This window comes from Bombina bombina, chromosome 2 (assembly GCF_027579735.1).
Source record: "Bombina bombina isolate aBomBom1 chromosome 2, aBomBom1.pri, whole genome shotgun sequence".
Classification (NCBI taxonomy): domain Eukaryota; kingdom Metazoa; phylum Chordata; class Amphibia; order Anura; family Bombinatoridae; genus Bombina; species Bombina bombina.
In genome coordinates, this window is record NC_069500.1 from 924,774,138 (window position 1) to 924,794,638 (window position 20,501).

At 35.5% G+C, this 20,501-nt stretch overlaps 1 protein-coding gene across 1 annotated transcript in view; it reads left to right on the forward strand.

The window, feature by feature from the left end:
• Positions 1–1,082: 1,082 nt before the first annotated feature.
• The window catches only part of JCHAIN (joining chain of multimeric IgA and IgM), a 59,951-nt gene continuing 40,532 nt past the window's right edge, over positions 1,083–20,501 (forward strand). The window contains exons 1-2 of the mRNA XM_053700769.1: positions 1,083–1,300; positions 6,862–6,991. Of these exons, the coding sequence (XP_053556744.1) occupies positions 1,234–1,300; positions 6,862–6,991 (197 nt within the window). The 5' untranslated portion in view covers positions 1,083–1,233. The remainder of the gene's footprint in view (positions 1,301–6,861; positions 6,992–20,501) is intronic.

Below are 20,501 nucleotides of genomic sequence, written 5' to 3' on the forward strand. Positions count from 1 at the left end.
TATATCTGATCAGTTTATAAGTCTTTTCCAAGAGCACCACCTCAGAGTGAGGAATAAGCACAATATTATGTGATTTTGTGTGCTGGGAGATCAATGTGTAAAATAGCTGTCCATACACAAAAATAGGTATTTTAGCTTATTCACAAACTAGGTGATGGTTGTACTATAATTATTTTTGCAGCTATTGCAACTGGCGATTATAGGATCTTAAATGTATAGGATCCACAAATGTTTTTATATCAACCTTTGGTTAGTCATAGGGTGTGGTATATACCTTTAAGGCAAATATTCAGCGTTGCAATTGCTGTGTGTAACACACCGCTTTGGATTGTTGTATCTGATGGATAGCTAAATATGGTTTGTTTTCTAATCAAATACATACATCACTATTTGCAGTAAAAATATCACAGCAGTAAATGCAATGAATCACTGTCAATGGCTGTTACCATCAGATATTAAGTCTGGCAAAAAGTGTACCGGTGAATAGCTGTCTTAGATAAAGACTAGTTACAATATAATGAAGCTTCTTGTTACAAGTGTATTAATTACATAACATTGTTACCTGAAGTTGTAGTGCTTACAATATGCGGAATCAACAGGTGTCCTTTAAATCAGACCATTACTGGTCATATAGCATAGTTTCAAGCGAATATTAAGGTGGTTGTAAATTATACGTTTTGCACAAAATCTAACTATCACTGAAGCCTGAGATTATATATCATTAGCTTCCTATATTATACAAACATAAGATCCCAGATATAACTGCTGTTATATAGAGCGCCAACCAGTTGGCAGATTAGGAAATAAGAAAAGACTAAGCTTCAGAAAGGTCTCTTCTATAGCGGAGATCTGATTAACTTTTAACTGTCTATTTTTTGTAAAGACCGTAACAAGAGTGCTTTAGCTGAGTCAGCAATTAAAAAGATAGAGGTTCCATAACCCTGTGCTAGTGCCCCTAACAGTGCTAGTGCACTAGCACTGTTGTTTATGCTTTATATATATAATTTGTTTTTTTAAGAACTACACAGTCCTCACTTCACCTCTGTTATAAAATATAAAGAAGCAGTGAGGGTGAACTTCAGCGGATGACATCTGGTTTCAGTATTAGAATATTGTAAAACCATGCTGCTATTTTAGGCAAAGGGCTGTTTAGTTAGAATTCCCCTCCCCCCGTTTAATAGCAACCCAGTTTTGTCTTACCTGTATAACTTCGTAAGAAGCCGGAGAAGAAGGATGCAGAGTGACAGTATCATGCTGGCAGCCTTGCTGCTGATGTTTGGCACGTCTATATATGTCACAGGTAGGGTGACTGAAATATCTTAAGTAGTTTATTTTAATCATTATATTGTATTTTAATCTTGGGCAGTTGTAATTGTATATTGCAAACATGCTTCTAGTAAAACGTATGACTGTTTCAGTGACAGCATTTAGTGTGCATGGTTAACTTTGTGCACCCTCATTCAGAAACTATTGCTGCTCAGGGAGCATTATCCCTGACTAATGTAATAGTACTGCTGTCTCTCTGAGCAGGCACAGTGTTTGAATGAGGGTGCACAAGGCATATGTACATGTGTCGTGCACAACAAATACTGAAATTGTAATACCTTTTGCTAGAAGCGTTTTGGCTTTAACGTGTTTATTGCACAGTTGTCTCTAGTCAACATTTAAATGCATTCTTGTACATTTCAGTGTTCAGTTTAAAGGGACATGAAACCCACATTTTTTCTTTCATGAATTAGGTAGAACATACATTTTCAAACAACTTCCCAGTTTACTTCTATTATCAGCTTTGCTTCATTCCCTTGTCATCATTTGTTGAAGAAGCAGCAATGCACTACTGGTTTCTAACTGGATGAGCTAGGCTGACCATATTGCCGCTTTAAGAAGGAACACATATGAAAAATACATATGTGAGGGTTCTTATACAAAACCATTTCTTTAAACAGCCCTGAAAACAGCCCTGACATGTATTTTTCATATGTGTCCCTTTTTAAAGCGGCAATATGGTCAGCCTAGGATGAGCTAATATCAATTGGTATATATATACACGCAGCCACCAATCAGCAGCTAGAAAATAGGTTCTTTGCTGCTCTTGGGCTTACCTAGATAAACCTTTCAGCAAAGGATAACAAGAGAAGGAAGCAAATTAAATAATAGAAGTAAATCGGAATGTTGTTTAAAATTGTAAGCTCTGTCTAAATCATGAATGTTTACTTATGACTTTACTGTCCCTTTAAAGGGACATAAACCAAGTTGGGATAGAGACAAAATATAATAATATGTACTTTAATTACTTTACCTGTAAATTTATACTGTAGTGCCTTTAAAACTTTCTTTTAAGTGTCCGAATTGTACAGCTCTAACTCCCCCCCTCCCTCCACACATAATTCCTTCTATGGCTGAATCTATCTCCACCTTTGATATGGTAGAATGCAAGACTTTAACACTCATTATCTACTGGAGCATGCCTAGCAGCAAATAAGCTGCTGTGAACTCAGTTAAAATACAATATCTGTGTTTCTGATGTTAAACACTGATAAGGGGGTGGGGGGTGGATCAGACTACTCCAGATAGCCCAGCTATGTAAGTAATTTTGCTTATTTTTAAAAATTATTTTAAAATATTTGCCAGCAATTTCTAAACAATTTTTTTATGCAAACTATTTTTACTTAATTAGCCATTTTAGAATATGCACAGATCTCAACATGTTTATGACACTTTAAGTCGTTTCATATTACCTCCCCACACACACCATTTTCTTTGTTCAAGCATAGAACACAGGGCACATTAAAATGGACTTCCTTAAAAATGTATGGTTCTTAACACCTTAGAGAATTAGGGGGTGCACCCTACTTAAACTGTAATTGGTCTGGAGGGGTTTTTTAGCTTAATTTTTTTACTATGAAGGAACAATTGCACAATCCTAGTGAGGGATTATATGTTATTTGGGATTTATTTGAGTTCTCTGGAAATTGGTTATGTTCTTCTGATTCTACCAATACTTTTAGCTCTTAAAGGGATACAAATCTGTAGCTATGAAAGCTATTTAAAAACGTAAAATTAATGACCTGCGTTAATCATAGGTAGATACAATGAATTCAAATCAGGGGTGGAACTACAGGCGGTGCAGAGGTCACAACTGCGACTGGGCCTCCGAGGGTGGGGGCCCAGCTTAAAAAAAATGTTTATATTTTTTTTCAAAAAAGAAAAAAACCTTGACCAGCCACTGTCTGCACTGATATCATGTGAGTGTGATGTGATGCTTCACTAGTGTCTCTGACTACAGGGGTTAGTGTTTTTGTTTTACCCATTGGTGTTTATGTGTGTGTATATGTGTATGTGACTGTATGTGTATTTATGCATGTATGTGTGTATATATATATATATATATGTATGTGTATATGCATGTATGTGTGTGTGTGTGTGTATGTGACTGTGTGTGTATGCATGATGTATGTGTGTGTGTATGTATGTGACTGTATGTGTATTTATGCATGTATGTGTGTATATATATGTATGTATGTGTGTGTATGTGACTGTGTGTATGCATGTATGTGTGTGTGTGTATGTGACTGTGTGTGTGTATGCATGTATGTGTGTGTGTATGTATGTGACTGTGTGTGTATTTATGCATATATATGTGTGTGTATGTATGTATGTGACTGTGTGTGTATTTATGCATGTATTTGTGTGTGTATTTATGTATGTATGTATGTATGTATGTGACTGTGTGTGTGTATTTATGCATGCATGTGTGTGTGTGTGTGTATGTTTGTGGAACCAGCAAATTACAGACCTTGTTACTACAGCATTGGGGGGCAGGGGGTAAACAGTTTCACTATACAGTACCACTATATACAGTACGGGGGGGGGTTGACCATGTCACAGACTACTGTGGTCACTTTATAAAGTATTGGGGTGGGTAGGGTCAGGCCAGCCATCTCACTGTCAGATTACAGACTGTGTCACTAACTCACTATATACAATACTAGTGGGTTAAACAGTGTCACTATATACAGTAATAGGGGGTTAGACCATCTCACAGACTGTGGGCACAGGGTACCTCCTTTTGCAGACATGAAATCTGATTTACTATTTTTTTTCTGTGCTAAATGTTTTTTTAAAAAAAGGATATGTATCAAATTCACCTTTTTTTTGGGGGGGGGGGGGGCTTCTTAGATTCTTGCACCTGGGCCCTGTGGTTTCTAGTTACGCCTCTGAAATGAAAATCAAGTCCCTTATGTTTTTTTTCTTTTAAGAAGAAAAACAGTACAGCCAATTAGAGGCTGTGCCACTGTCTCCTATTTAGAATGAAGGCAGGTGCTTATATTGCCAAGTCTCTGAATTGTCAGCAGTGATGAGTCTTGCATGCTGCATGTGAAACTCTGAGTGCCTCTACTGCCCCCTGATGCTTAAAAAAAGATAAAATAGGGCTGTGAGTAAGATAAGTAGAGGGCAAAGAGAGTCTGATTTTCAAACAACATACACTGCATTGGCTTATGTTGAATACCTGTCTGTAATAACATATACAAACAGAAATTTTGTAATGAGTTTTTATTGCAACTTTTTTGTGTCCCTTTAAAGAGCTCACTTACTAAATATGATATATACAATGAGAGAGTCTACCATAAAATAGACACAATGATTTCTTTCTTGATTTGATGATTTCTTTTCTTTTTTGAAACATATCACAATCTAAATAGTATTTCATAAAGGTGGAATGAAGACAGAAATTATATTTCTATCTATAAATACTATAATTGTGTTTAAAAATGGAAAATTATTAAATGTAGATTAAACATTAAGAAACACTAGATATAATATTGTAGTCTAAGCAAATATTAGCCTGGTAATAATATTCAGATGTATTTTTTATTATATTAGTTTAAAAAAGTGTAACGATTTTCGAATCCATAAAGCTCTGTTTGCTGCCATGTTGTAACCTAGGTTTTCTTATTTCATGAGGCCACATAGGGACAGTTATATATGGGTCACTAGAATGTGCAACCAATGACTTTGTGTAATATACCACTCTAAAGTCAGCAATTTCACTTTTAACAGGAATTGGAAAGCTCATTAAATTACAGAAAAGGGGAACATAATAAATAATGATAGTATATCACAAAAGTTGTTTGCTAAATATAATTTAATATTTTATATTTCATTTAAAAAAATAATAATATCCTTTTAGCAAACAGACATATTTTAAATATATGTACACATTAGGTAAAAAAGATATTGGTGTGTGATATTGGTAAATATTTGTAATCAAACCCTGATCTAGACATATAGGGCTAGATTATGTGTGGAGCGCAATTTTGCACTTTTGCGAGCGCTCCACTCAGTAATAGAGTCGCACGCAAATGTGCGCTGGTATTATATGTTGAGCACAATGCAAATGTGACCTCACGTTCACATTGCATGGAAACTTTGTGCTAACAAAAGTGCACTTCCATAAGCTCCAAGCTCTAAATGTAGCCACCAATCAGCAGGTGCTACCCAGATTCTGAACCAAAAATGGGCTGGCTCCTATGCTTACATTCCTGCTTTTTCAAATAAAGATAGCAAAAGAACAAAGAAAAATGTATAATAGGAGTAAATTAGAAAGTTGCTTAAAATTGCATGTGCTCTTTGAATCATGAAAGAAAAAAACATAATTTATGTAAGAACTTACCTGATAAATTAATTTCTTTTATATTGGCAAGAATCCATGAGCTAGTGACGTATGGGATATACAATCCTACTAGGGGCAAAGTTTCCCAAACCTCAAAATGCCTATAAATACACCCCTCACCACACCCACAATTCAGTTTAACGAATAGCCAAGTAGTGGGGTGATAAAATAAGGAGTAAAAAAGCATCAAAAAGAGGAACTGGAAATAAAATTGTGCTTTTATAAAAAAATCATAACCACCAAAAAAAGGGTGGGCCTCATGGACTCTTGCCAATATTAAAGAAATTAATTTATCAGGTAAGTTCTTACATAAATTATGTTTTCTTTCATGTAATTGGAAAGAGTCCATGAGCTAGTGACGTATGGGATAGAAATACCCAAGATGTGGAAGACCACAGAAGAGTCACTAGAAAGGGAGGGATAAAATCAAAACAGCTATTTCCACAGAAAAAAATAAAATCCACAAAAAAATAAGTCTTTCTCATAAATTTCACATAAATTTCAAGAATAAAACTTAAATCATAAGCAGAAGAATCAAACTGAGACTTTCTCATGATCTATCCATCACGCATCAGGGCGGCAGATATGATTTTATCCTTGGCAGTCAGCACCGCTCTCAGCGCCCCACTGTTGGTGCGCACTAGGCAGCTGCCTGTACTGCCTTATACCAAACGCCGGCTCTGCATGTAAGTATTTTCTAGTGAGCAGCAGTGGTGCGGGCTCAGCACTAATACAGGTTACAATTGACAAGTATGCATTGTGCGCTATGCCCACGTGTGTGTGTGTGCATCTGGTGCTGGTACATCATTAAACAATGGCTAGAACATTTTTTAATGAACCATGTATTTACTTTTGACTTTTAATCTAAACACACATGTCTCATCTCACAGTAAGTGTTGTTATAGCTAAGGCCTAGAACAATTCTTTGCTACCTCCAAGAAATATATTAAGAAAAACATGTGAGAGAGGAAGCCCAGATGTAGAGGAAATAACTGCTTCCATACTTTACCACACTTTACAAGTGAGAGAAGATGCAAATTATGATTATACTGTATATAAGTAAAGAGTCAAGCTATTATAGTCCACTAGTAAATGAAGGTTACAAATACATTTTCTTGTAATATGACACAATTGTTTAGAGTTATGCAAGCAACTTTTGAAAATCACGCAAGATGTTGCATTTGCAGGGCAATATTTTCTTGAGGATGAGAACGTCTTAGTGGACAATAAATGCAAGTGCATCAAGGTGACCTCTAAGTTTGTCCCATCAAAGGAAAATCCCAAGGAGGAGATTTTAGAAAGAAACATTGAAATAAGGTAAGTTCCTAATTTGAATGTTCTCTATAATGAGCAATGGTGATCTACTTTAATACACATATATAGGATTTGAGTAGGATTTGTTATTTTGCACATGTACAGTTAAAGAAAGAGATTAGAGTAGCTGTGCCCACTTCTCTTCCCTTAAGATTGTTTAGTACTGGGATTATGCAAAAGGGACAGTAAACACCAAAATTGTTATTGTTTAAAAGATAGATAATCCCTTTATTTACAATTCCACAGTTTTGTATAACCAACACTGTTATATTAATACACTTTTTTTGACCTATGTGATTACCCTCTATCTAAGCCTCTGCAGACAGCTTCCTTATCTCAGTTCTTTTGACAGTCTTGCATTTCAGACAATTAGTGCAGACTCTTAAATATCTCCCTGGGGCCCCGATATTAAAATCATTGACAGACGGTCTGTCGAGATATTCAAAGAAAAGGTGCGTGTCTGTGTATTAGCGGTGATGTCTCTCCCATAGAAGTCAGTGGGAGTGTGACATCACCTCCCACATCGCTGACATCGCTGCTTATGGGCATTTTGCTTCAGAGGGGGGTTCTATTCGAAGTGTGCCTACACAGCACAGACAGTGAGCTCACTGAAACTAATAGTTTTAATGTAGACTCACTTCAATTATTTCTGTGGGGATTACACCTACCTACACCATGGATTTAATTTCACCTACACTAACTAACTCAGGCGATGTAGTCCCGGCAGCTGATAGCTGCTGAGGCAAACATAACCGCTACTCTCCTCACAACCTGCAAATTCGATGCTTTGAACATATTGATCTTGTGTCGATGTGTTTGAAGTAAAGTGCAGGCTACTCCCACTATCAACCTCGCTAACTCCCCCTGAATGCCTATAACTACATCACATCTAACCTACACTTCTCCTGCACCGCCTTGCTACCTCCCACCAGTGCTGAAAGGAGTCTGGATAGGCCAGTGAGGTTTTGCCGGCCCTCCAACGTTTAAATCATCTTCTTAACAAATTATGCATTGTCATGTAAAATTTAGATTATTTAAAGTATTGTAGATATCTTAATTATCTTATAATAGTTGCTTGCTATTATTTCAAACATGAATATATATTTGAAAATATATGTTTTTGTTTCAATTAATATTAAGCAACCATTAAATCCCTTTTAAGATATCTACAATACTTTTAATAATCTACATTGTACATGACTATGCATATCATCTAAACATTGAACTCTTATCTGCCATAACCGAAAACTAACTGTAGAAGCTAAGGTCCTACACATAAATGTTCAATATTTAAAATGATGCATTGTTATGTAGAATGCATAATGTTTAAATATTTGCACATAAATTAAAATGTAATTAATGTTGCTTCTTCTGTTTAGACTTTCTTATTAACCCCTTAACGACCGAGGACGTGCAGGGTACGTCCTCAAAAAAAAAGGCAGTTAACGCCTGAGGACGTACCCTGCACGTCCTCGGTGTGGAAAGCAGCTGGAAGCGATCCTGTTTGCTTCCAGCTGCTTTCCGGTTATTGCAGTGATGCCTCGATATGGAGGCATCCTGCAATAACCTTTTGAAGCCATCCGATGCAGAGAGAGCCACTCTGTGGCCCTCTCTGCACCGGAGATCGGTGGCTCCCTTCGTTGGTGGGTGGGAGCAGGACCGGGAGGCGGGTGGCGGCCATCGATGGCCCTGGAGATGTGGAGGGGGGGGATCGTGGGCGAGGAGACCCGGGGCGCGCACGAATGTGCGCGCGTGCACGGGAGGGCAGGGGCGGGCGCGTGCACGGGGAGGGAGCGGGTGGGAACCGCTACACTACAGAAAAAGATGTAAAAAAAAAAGGTTAAAAAGGGGAATCTGTTAAAAAAAAAACGATCAGTGAGGTGGTGGGGGTTTGTCTGTGGGGGGTTGTCTGTGGGGGGGGGGAAGCTACACTACAGAAAAAAAAAAAACTAAGAAAAAAAAGCCCTTTTTTGTGCAAACTGGGTACTGGCAGACAGCTGTCAGTACCTAAGATGGCCCCCAATAAGGCAGATGGGGAGGGTTACAGAGCTGTTTTGGGGGGGATCAGGGAGGTTGGGGGCTAAGGGGGGATTCTACACTGCAGCATATGTAAATATGCTAAAAAATATATATATTTAAAAAAAAATGTTTTATTTTAGTACTGGCAGACTTTCTGCCAGTACTTAAGATGGCGGGGACAATTGTGGGGTGGGGAGGGAAGGGAGCTGTTTGGGAGGGATCAGGGGGTCTGATGTGTCAGGTGGGAGGCTGATCTCTACACTAAAGCTAAAATTAACCCTGCAAGCTCCCTACAAACTTCCTAATTAACCCCTTCACTGCTAGCCATAATACACGTGTGATGCGCAGCAACATTTTGCGGCCTTCTAATTACCAGAAAGCAACGCCAAAGTCATATATGTCTGCTATTTCTGAACAAAGGGGATCCCAGAGAAGCATTTACAACTATTTGTGCCATAATTGCACAAGCTGTTTGTAAATAATTTCAGTGAGAAACCTAAAATTGTGAAAAATTTAACGTTTTTTTTAATTTGATCGCATTTGGCGGTGAAATGGTGGCATGAAATATACCAAAATGGGCCTAGATCAATACTTGGGGTTGTCTACTACCCTACACTAAAGCTAAAATTACCCCAAAAAGCTCCCTACATGCTCCCTAATTAACCCCTTCACTGCTGGCCATAATACACGTGTGGTGCACAGTGGCATTTAGCGGCCTTCTAATTACTAAAAAGCAATGCCAAAGCCATATATGTCTGCTATTTCTGAACAAAGGGGATCCCAGAGAAGTATTTACAATCATTTATGCCATATTGCACAAGCTGTTTGTAAATAATTTCAGTGAGAAACCGAAAGTTTGTGAAAAAATTTGTGAAAAAGTGAACGATTTTTTGTATTTGATCGCATTTGGCGGTGAAATGGTGGCATGAAATATACCAAAATTGGCCTAGATCAATACATTGGGATGTCTTTTAAAAAAATATATACATGTCAATTGATATTCAGGGATTCCTGAAAGATATTAGTGTTCCAATGTAACTAGCGCTAATTTTGAACAAAAGTAGTTTGGAAATAGCAAAGTGCTACTTGTATTTATGGCCCTATAGCTTTCAAAAAAAGCAAAGAACATGTAAATATTGGGTATTTCTAAACTCAGGACAAAATTTAGAAACTATTTAGCATGTTTTTTTTTTGGTGGTTGTAGATGTGTAACAGATTTTGGGGGTCAAAGTTAAAAAAAGTGTGTTTTTTTACATTTTTTCCTCATATTTTATAATTTTTTTATAGTAAATTATAAGATATGATGAAAATAATGGTATTTTTAGAAATTTAATTTAATGGCGAGAAAAACGGTATATAATATGTGTGGGTACAGTAAACGAGTAAGAGGGAAATTACAGCTAAACACAAACACCGCAAAAATGTAAAAATAGCCTTGGTCCCAAATGGACAGAAAATGGAAAAGTGCTATGGTCATTAAGGGGTTAAACACAGTATAATTGTAGTTCTACATAACTGCATGCCTGTTATGTTAAAATGTAATTTAATGATACGGACTACTAAATCATAAATATATATTAACATATATATCTATGTTATACTAATAAACACAAGCTAACATAAATACATTTTAATGTATATGCAATACTTAAACCGTTATGCAATATGCAAGCATAACTGCTTGATATTTAATATCATTGCAAGGCCTGACTACATTATATCTATAATCTTGAAATAATATGCCTGGTCTTGTATAATTCATATTAGTTTAATAATTGGATATATAAATTAAAATGTAGACATATGCATTAATTATTGTAAATATAAATATATTTTTAAAATAGATATTTATGTTATTTATGTTATAAAAGACCGTTGCATTATAATTATAGTATAAGATAACTGCATGCCTGTTATGTAAAAAACTATTTTAACACCAATGTCATTTGTAACATAAATATACATTTTAAAATATATATTTATGTTTAAAATAAAAAACCCAACAAGAAAAGATGAATGGATATTAATTTATATACAATAGTTAAAAGAATATGCATCATACATAAGAATTGCAGCTAAATACACTATTAAGTCCTATGATACCCTAACCTAATCACCTAATCAACCCCCATAAAGTTATGAAGGATGGCTAGGAGATTGAGGCCTAATAAATGGTAACCATCAATAATCACCTAATCAAAACCCATACAGGTATGGGGGGGTGGTCAGGAGATTAAGGCCTACAAAATACTAACTAACAATCACCTAATTAAGACATAAACCGCCACCTCCCAACACAAACTAGAAATACACTAACAGCTAACCCCCCACTCTAAACAGCCCCCCTCTAAACTAACCCCACTAAGTTACAAAAAAAATAATCTTAGTTACAAAAAATAAAAAAGCTTTGTTAAAAAATAAATAAACTACAGTATCCAAAATAAAAAAATCGCCATTATACCTAACACTAAACTGCATGAAACCCCCCCCAAAAAAAAACAACCCTAAACTCTAACACTCTAAATAAATTACAATAGCCCTTAAAAAGGCCTTTTGTAGGGCATTGCCCTAAAGTGATCAGCTCTTTTGCAAAAAAAAGAAATTACAAAACCCCCATCTACATTACCCCCACCCCCCAAAATAAAAAAATAAACTAACTCAAAAAACCTAGGCTAGAAAAGAAAAAGAAACAAAAAACACTATTCTTAAATATTAAAAAAAACACCCCAAAAAAGCCAATAATGAACAACACAAACCGGTCTTCAAAGTCTTCTCACATAACTCTTCCCATATAACTTTGTATATAATGTGTATATACACATATAAACAAATAAATATACATGTATATAATCATATACATATATATTTATATTTGCTGCCATCGATGTGCTACTTACCTCCTTTGCTGCGCATAGATTCTGATGCTATCCCATTGGAGCCTATGGAAGCATGCTCTCGTGAGCGCCATGCTTCCTAGCAATGCGAACGCGAGACCACGTTTGCATTGCGCTTAACTTGTAATACCAGTGGAGCGCTAATATCTCTTGCACACAAGTGACATTTAGTGATCCACTTGTAATCTGGGCCTAAATATTTTATCAGATATTTTGTATATCCAGATCCCACTCCCACATTTCAATCAAAAAATGTCCAGAGACTTTGTATCAAGTACTTCCGTTCTATGATCCCCCCCACGGCCTGCAAAAAGTCACCACAGAAAAATAACAGAGTCTGCTACAAAAGGAGCTATGAAGGACTCTAGTTACTATTGCCCTTCCTGTCCATCTCTACTTGGCCTATGTATCACAGACTATTTCAGAATCTACTATACAAAGTTAAACTATTGAGTAAAATGACTCTGTATGTGTTCTTGATTTATTTTATTTTATTATTTTGTATTCCTGACCTCAGCTTGTCCTGATAACTCTTTATCCTAAATTTGTCCTGACTACTCTGACTTCATGGATCCCCTGACCTTGGTTTGACCCTTTTTACATTAAGTCCAGTCATTCTAAGGTCATGATAAATTAGCTACACTAAACAACTCATTTAGAAAACTCTGGGTTATCTACTTTTGCAAATGGTATGCCATGATAGGTGACATAAGCCCAGAAAATAAATGTGTCAAAATTCCATGTATGAAGACTGAAATGGGCAGTTTTGGCCCTGTAACTTCCCAAAACCCCATAAAACCTGTACATGGGAGCTAAAAATAAATACAACCATTAAATTTGGCCAGGTGATGTGACGAAGTGGCTACAAAAAAACTTGAGATACCTATTTTAGAATACCCTGGGTTGTCTACTTTTGCCAATGGTATGACATGATGGGGTTCATTCCTGGGCTGTCTTACTGTCTCAAAGGCAACATAAGCTCAGAAAATCAATGTGTCAAATTTCCATGTAATTGGGTAGGCTCCATATTTTGGCTTGTAACAACCGGAAATCCCATATAGCCGGTACATGGGGGTATTGTTGTACTCGTGGGACATCGCTGAAAACAAATATGGGTTTCATTGTAGTAAAGCCTATCAGGATTATGATATTCACAATAAACAGTGTGCATGCTTGGAAAACATAACATTTCTTAACTTCTCACACTTAGATTTTATTCATATTAAATTATAGCTAATAAATCATGTCAAAAGAAAGCCCTATTTTTCTTCTAAAAAAACAATATATAATAAGTGTGGGAGCGCTTAATTTTAAAGAGCTAAATTATGGTTGAACAAACATATAGCTCAAATGCTAGGTTTTGTTTACGTTCAGAACTTGGACGAGTGCCTTCATCATTAAGGGGTTAAAGTAAATTTTGCAGTAAAGGTCAGACAAATAAATAATGAATGTATAATGCAATAATGTTATACTTTCAATAATGAAACATGTTATGTGTTTTTTAATTTTTAGTCTAATGTCCCTTTAAGGACATCTATAGTAACCACAGCAAAAAAAATCAGTAGGCCACAAATTGCCTGATCATCAGATTATGAATAGCAGAAGTTTCACTTCCACACAGGGAGCATCACAATAAATGAGGAACAGAAATGTCACCTCTTCTGAGATTGAAAAAATACTTTTATGTCATCTTCTTGCTTTTGATGTGTTTTACCGCAGCATGTCATGTGTCTGTAACACTACTCATTATCGTAATTTTTAAGTGTATCTGTGATCTCAAGTGTTTGTTCATAATATATTGTCCTACTCTTGCTTACATTAGTTATTTTATTCTACAGGTGATTTGACAGGCAGATACACTATTATATTTCAGGGTAGCTCCATAACAAAATTGGTCTCTAATAAATTGCTATTAAAATATTTATGATAAAATTATTAATATATAATCAATGTTGAACTTTAGTTATGCTACACATCATTAATTTCAATCGACTTGAGGGACACAATTATAGAGTGACAGAAGATATTTTGTAATTTAAAATGTTTAATTATTTTTGTTAATTATGTGTTTGCAATATGTGTTCATTTTTTATTTTGTCCTATTTGTTCTGAAAACTGGAAGTGTGCACTGCAAATTTCACATCTTACCACAAATTTGTTCTTAACTGGACTCAGCAGAGATGATAAGATAAGAAACTGCAAAACAACGGATATTTTGCTAACAAAATAACAAGGGAAAGTCTTGTTTGCTCCAGTAACAAGCCTGGATAGTCTCCCCCACATAATGCAAGTGGTGAATAGGCTGTTGAAAAACAGTTGCAGCAAACAAGATAATTAGATATTTCAAACATACTAACCTAATATGTTTATTGCAAGAATGCAGAACATATTGAAATTATTTTTTGTACAAATTTGACCTTGAAATTCTATGGTATTTTTTGAAGAAAATTCATTTGGAAAGCTTTACTAAAGGATTAAATCTACAATGCAATCAAAACCAGCCATTTTCCCTGTTTATTGGAAGAACTTTTTACATATCTGTTCTAAGAATAATGTCCCTATATTTAATACGTGTCAGCCCTGTTTGGCTAATCACAATCCAAATTCTCTATACTTAATGACACATTGGGCTAGATTACAAGTGGGCCGCTATTTAGCACTCCCACTTGCATGTTAACTTTGCTAGACAGAGGCTTTTTGCATGGGTCGGGTTTTGCTCGTATTACAAATTGAAAGTAAAAAGCTTTTGCACAAGCATAAACTCGATGCGCAAAAAAATGATTGGAACGGCGTTAACATCTTCTCCCATGGAAGTCAAAGGAGTGCAAAAACTGCAAAAAACCTAACACCCATACTTGCGCGCTAACCCGATCACATATATTCAAGAGTGCTAAACACAACGTGAAATAATATTTCACATTCCAATGTTCTTCACATAGCATGTTCACATGTTCTTTTTATTCTATATATATGGATATATACCTATACCTGCATATCTATTCTCATAGATAAATAGATATAGATATGTATTTTACATGAGCAGTATCAGATATATATATATATATATATATATATATATATATATATATATATATACTGTGTATATATATATATATATATAATTATATATATATATATATATATATATATATATGGTATATATACATAAAAATATATTTAATAATAAAAAGTATATTATTTTCTATGTGAAGAACATAGGAATGTAAAATATGCATTTTGCGCATTGAAACTAAGTAATCTTAAGGTGCGTTACTGAAATATTACATATAATATATTAATTTTTTTTTTATTAAACATGCAGTTAGTACTGTATTTTTTATATTTTTTTAATAATTTATATGTAATATTTCAATAACGCACATTAAGATTACTACATTTTCATGTGCACTAACCCAACCTCTTTAACATCTACATTGTGAAACGCATATTTTACATTCCTATGTTCTTCACATAGAAAATAATGTACTTTTATTAATAAATATTTATTTCTTGCATATTTATTAATGCATTTTTTAAAAATATTTTTTAGAAGACAGTGTTATTATGAGTGTAATTGTACTTTTATTTTTGATGGGTTTTGTGCAACTTAGTTGTCTCGCGTAACAGTTAACAAGAGCTCTGAAGTCTTGCTAACCAGACACGCATTGAATAAGACTTCACTCAAGCAAATGCGTTTACTTTCAACTCGTAATACGTGCACTACTTCCGACATGCGCAAAGAGCCGTGATGTACCCCTTATTGCTTGTGCGCTGCACTTTGCGCTCCACTCATAACCTAGCCCAATATTGGTCCATTTTTCACTTAGAGAATGCCACAACTAAAAGGAATTGATAGACCCCAGACAACACTTTTCAAATTATTAACAGCAACCCCAAAATGTTTTACAATGTAAAATTGGTATGGCGAAACACATTGACATTACCCCAGCCATATCGGGTGACACTAGAAAGCAACATCACCAAACTGATATAAATGCTACCTGCTCACTCAATTACAGTTAAAAAGTAATATTAAGCAATTTTACATTTAAACACTTATCCCACTATACTGCTAAAGTCCTGGCCTACATAAAACTCCTTAAAAAGACACATATCTCTATGGTTTTTTTTAGCACAACGGGTGCACCTCTGTCACCAATTAATTAGCGCTGAGAAATCTGTTGGCGCTCTACAAATAACCAATAATAATAATTACAAACTATTAAGAGGGATCACTACACATGCAGACCCTATAACCTGTGATGTAATCGCTAAACGTCTGAAACAGCTATTTGGTTTGTCCTTAGTCCTGCACATTTGGCTTTTGGATTTCAATGAGGCAGACAAGGATTTTGTATTGTTTTTGGGAGGTAATAATTTTGAGGGTTATTATAGTCAGAAGCATTTGGGTTTCATGATCACTTGAAAAAACACTGACAATACCAGCTGACATTCAGTAATTATTATATGCCGAAAGCAAGTGCAAGATTGTGGTCAATTTTGTTGCTAAAGCTGATGAAGATTTTTCAGTGTATTATTCTCTACATCAGAAAATTTGTTTAAAACATTAAATGGCTTTTTGTCATAGCTGCTTTTTCTATGGGCTCTTTGTTACGATAATATTATCCCACGCTATAGCTTCTGTGTAACAAATATAAAGCCTATTAGTTAAGCAATACGTATTACATATTATTTAAATTACACTGTACTTGAACTGAACAAACACTCTTATTGGTTTTTTTTTATTGAAATTTAAAAGGCAATATGGCTCTACATACATATGACCTCAGTAATACAAGCTCATACATGTATAGACATATAGGATTGACAAATGTGTGTCTCGTCTGTGATTGAGTCATAGCAGGAATCTTTACAAACCCACCTCCAGCCCCTAATCCCTCTCACATACTAGATAGAAAATACTGTGAAATCAGTCAAATAGAAAGTGTACATATTTGTGTCACTGGAGAGTTCTGTAAATTCTTGCTGAGTCCACTGTAAGGCGCATTGGTTATTGTCAAAGCTTATTAAACAGTTAAAAATAGTTTATTCTAAGTTACACTAAATTCAGTGCTGCGGCAGTATCCGGCTAAGTCTAATATTTTAATATATTAAAAATGATTTAAAATTAAAACATCATAATGTGCACAAAATACAAAATGCATATACATTCTTCTAAAGACAATATATAAACAATCATATAAAAACAATGTTTAGAAATTAATGAAAGTCTTTTATAGACAATGAGCTCAATGCAATTTATGGCTGAAGATGTGAACCAGGAGGTTTATTTAGAGCAGCTGGTATCGTTAAAGCTGCACAGAGATTCTGGGATTCCTGCAATGAGACAGGAAATCCTGGTCACCAAGTAAAAAGTTGTAATTGAAAGGTATTAATGCTTACTTACACCGGGATGGTGTCTTGTATGCTCATGCAGGTTGCTCAGCTTAAGACAGATCCCCTGGAGATGTAACGTTACCATGTAACGTGTCAACCTCAAATTCAGTCGATGGGGATCGTTTTGTAAAATCTTTGTGACTCCAGGCCAAACTGGTATCCAGGTAGGAGACGTAGAGAGACGTTATCATGCAAACAGTCTTTCAAAAGTATATCGCTACTTTGTAGCGGCTTGGACTGTTCAGTTTCAGAACTCGGGTGTGTGGTCTTAGACACAGTCTTTGTGGCTATGGAAGCCGATTAGGGACAAACTAAAGAGCAACACATTTTCGGCAGGGTGCCTTTCTCAAAGCTTGCAGTTTCATGACCAACAATAGATGGCAGTATATACAAGTCATTTATAGTTTTTATATACAGTATATGCATAGTATACATCAGAATAAGGGTATAAGTTTCCCTTATACCCTTTATACATTTCAATCTCTCACAGGAACTGGATATAACAAAGTTAAAGTACAGGAAAAGTAGCAAAAAAAATAATGAAAATAAACACCAAAGTATTTTTCTACACATAATAAAACATTTTAGCCTAGATTAGTGAAGTGCAAAAATATTAGTTATCACAATCAATATGACGAAGAAATATTCTTCACTGAACTTCATCTAAAATAGTATATTAAAGGGACATGAAGGTCAAAACGAATGGCTCATTATTTAGATAGAGCAGGCACTTTTAATAAACAGTTGGTATTGAAAAGAATCCAGTTTTTGTTTATCGAGTTGTAATTACTCAGTGAAACTTATAGCATCCAAGTGAATGATATAACACCACCATGTCAGGCAAAAATAAAGACAATTCAAAAACAGAATTACTGAGTTGAAAAAGGATCACCCCTCCTACAATTACTTGTAAACTCAATCAGGTGTAGCTAATCACCTTCTCAACAGCACACACAAAGTCATTTGACCTTTAACTGTGATCAGCTGTGGGCATATTGATTAGCTCAGCACAAAAAGAGCTTTCCTGGAGCATCTCAGTTCCTGGTAGTGCCACTGAAGCATACAATCAACTATGGGTGGCAAGGCACTGTCAAAAAATCTCTGGGATAATGTTGTGGATAGGCACAAGTCAGGAGATGGATACAAGAAAATATCAAAGGCTTTATCAATGCCTAGAAGCACAGTGAAGTATATTATTAAGAAGTGGAAGGCATTTGGTACAACACAGACCATCTCTGGATCAGGACGTCCCACCAAACTGGATGAAAGAGCCAGGAGGAAACTGGTCAGAGAGGCTACCAAGAGGTCCACAGCAACTCTGAAGCAGTTACAGGAATTTATGACAAAGAGTGGTCATTGTCTGCATGTGACAACAATATCACAAATGTTTCACAAATGTGGCTTGTATGGAAGGGTTGCAAGAAAAAAGCCATTCCTCAAGAAAGGCCACATGCAGTCAAGACTGCGCTTTGCCATAACACACCTAGGAGATTCTGAGGCCACATGGGAAAATGTGTTATGGTCAGCTGAGACTAAAATGTAATTATTTGGCCTCAACACCAAACAATATGTGTGGAGGAAATCCAATACAGCTCACCATCCAAATAATACCATACCTACAGTAAAGCATTAAGGTGGTAATATCCTGTTATGTGGGTGTTTCTCTGCAGCAGGTACTGGAGCACTTGTCAGAATAGAAGGAATAATGGATGGGGCAAAATACTGTCAAATTCTTGAGGAAAATCTGCTGCCCTCTGCTAGGAAGTTGTCAATAGGAAGAAGTTTTACCTTCCAAAATGACAATAACCCATAGCACACAGCAAAAATTACCACACAGTGGTTGAAGGAGAAAAATGTGAATGTCCTTGCATGGCCTAGTCAGAGCCCAGACTTAAAGGGACAGTCTACACCAGAATTGTTATTGTTTTAAAAGATAGATAATCCCTTGTTTACCCATTCCCTAGTTTTGCATAACCAACACAGTGATATTTATATATTTTTTACCTCTGTGATTATCTTGTATCTAAGCCACTGCAGACTGCCCCTTTATTTGTTCTTTTGACAGACTTGCAGTTTAGCCAATCAGTGATGGCTCCCAGGTAACTTCACGTGCACGAGCACAGTGTTATCTATATGAAAAACATAAACTAACACCCTCTAGTGGTGAAAAACCTGTTAAAATGCATTCTTAAGAGGCGGCCTTCAAGGTCTAAGAAATTAGCATATGAACCTCCTAAGTTAAGCTTTCAACTAAGAATACCAAGAGAACAAAGAAAAATTGGTGATAAAAGTAAATTGGAAAATTGTTTAAAATTACATGCCCTATCTGAATCATGAAAGTTTTTTTCGACTAGACTGTCCCTTTAAACCCCATTAAATATCTGTGGCATGACTTGAAGACTGCAGTCCACAAACGGTCACCATAAAATGTAACAGAACTGGAGCAGTTCTGCAAAGAAGAGTGGGCAAAGATTGCCAACAGACTAAGACTGTAATTAAAGCAAAATGTGGTTCAACAAAATACTGAAACAAGGGGGTGATCCTTTTTCCAACTCAGTGATTCTGTTTTTGAATTGTCTTTATTTTTGCCACTTGGACGTTATAAGTTGCACTGAGTAATTACTCTGGATAAACAAAAACTGTGTCTGTTTTTATTTCAGGCTGCAAAGCAACAGAATGTGATTATTTTAAAGGGGGTGTTTCTTTTCAATACCCACTGTACTTTTCAATTACTTCTGTTATCAAATGTATTTTTTATCTCTTATTATCTTTTGTTGAAACACATACCTAGATAGGTTCATATGCCTCTTGTCATTGGCTCTCCTAATGTGTACATCTAGTTCCCAGTAGTGCAGGGGTTAAACACATAGATATATGCAAGCAACAATGCAATAACACAATGTTCTAACATCTTAGAGTGATTTGTTTTTTTGTACTTTTATGTCCCTTTAATTAACTTTTTAACTTCTTTTTTTAAAAAAGGATGTTTACATATTACACTTTTTCACTAAAAAATTTGGCTCAGAAAATAGCCTAATGTATTCATGATTTACTTCTATAAACAATGCCAAGTTCTGAAAAAGTGCACATTCCTAATAAATATTATAAAGCTAAAAGAAATAGAGGTACGTAGTTGTGGCCTGAATGTGACAAATTTGTATCAGGCATAATTTTGTTTTCAAAGATTTTTTTAAAATCCAGTT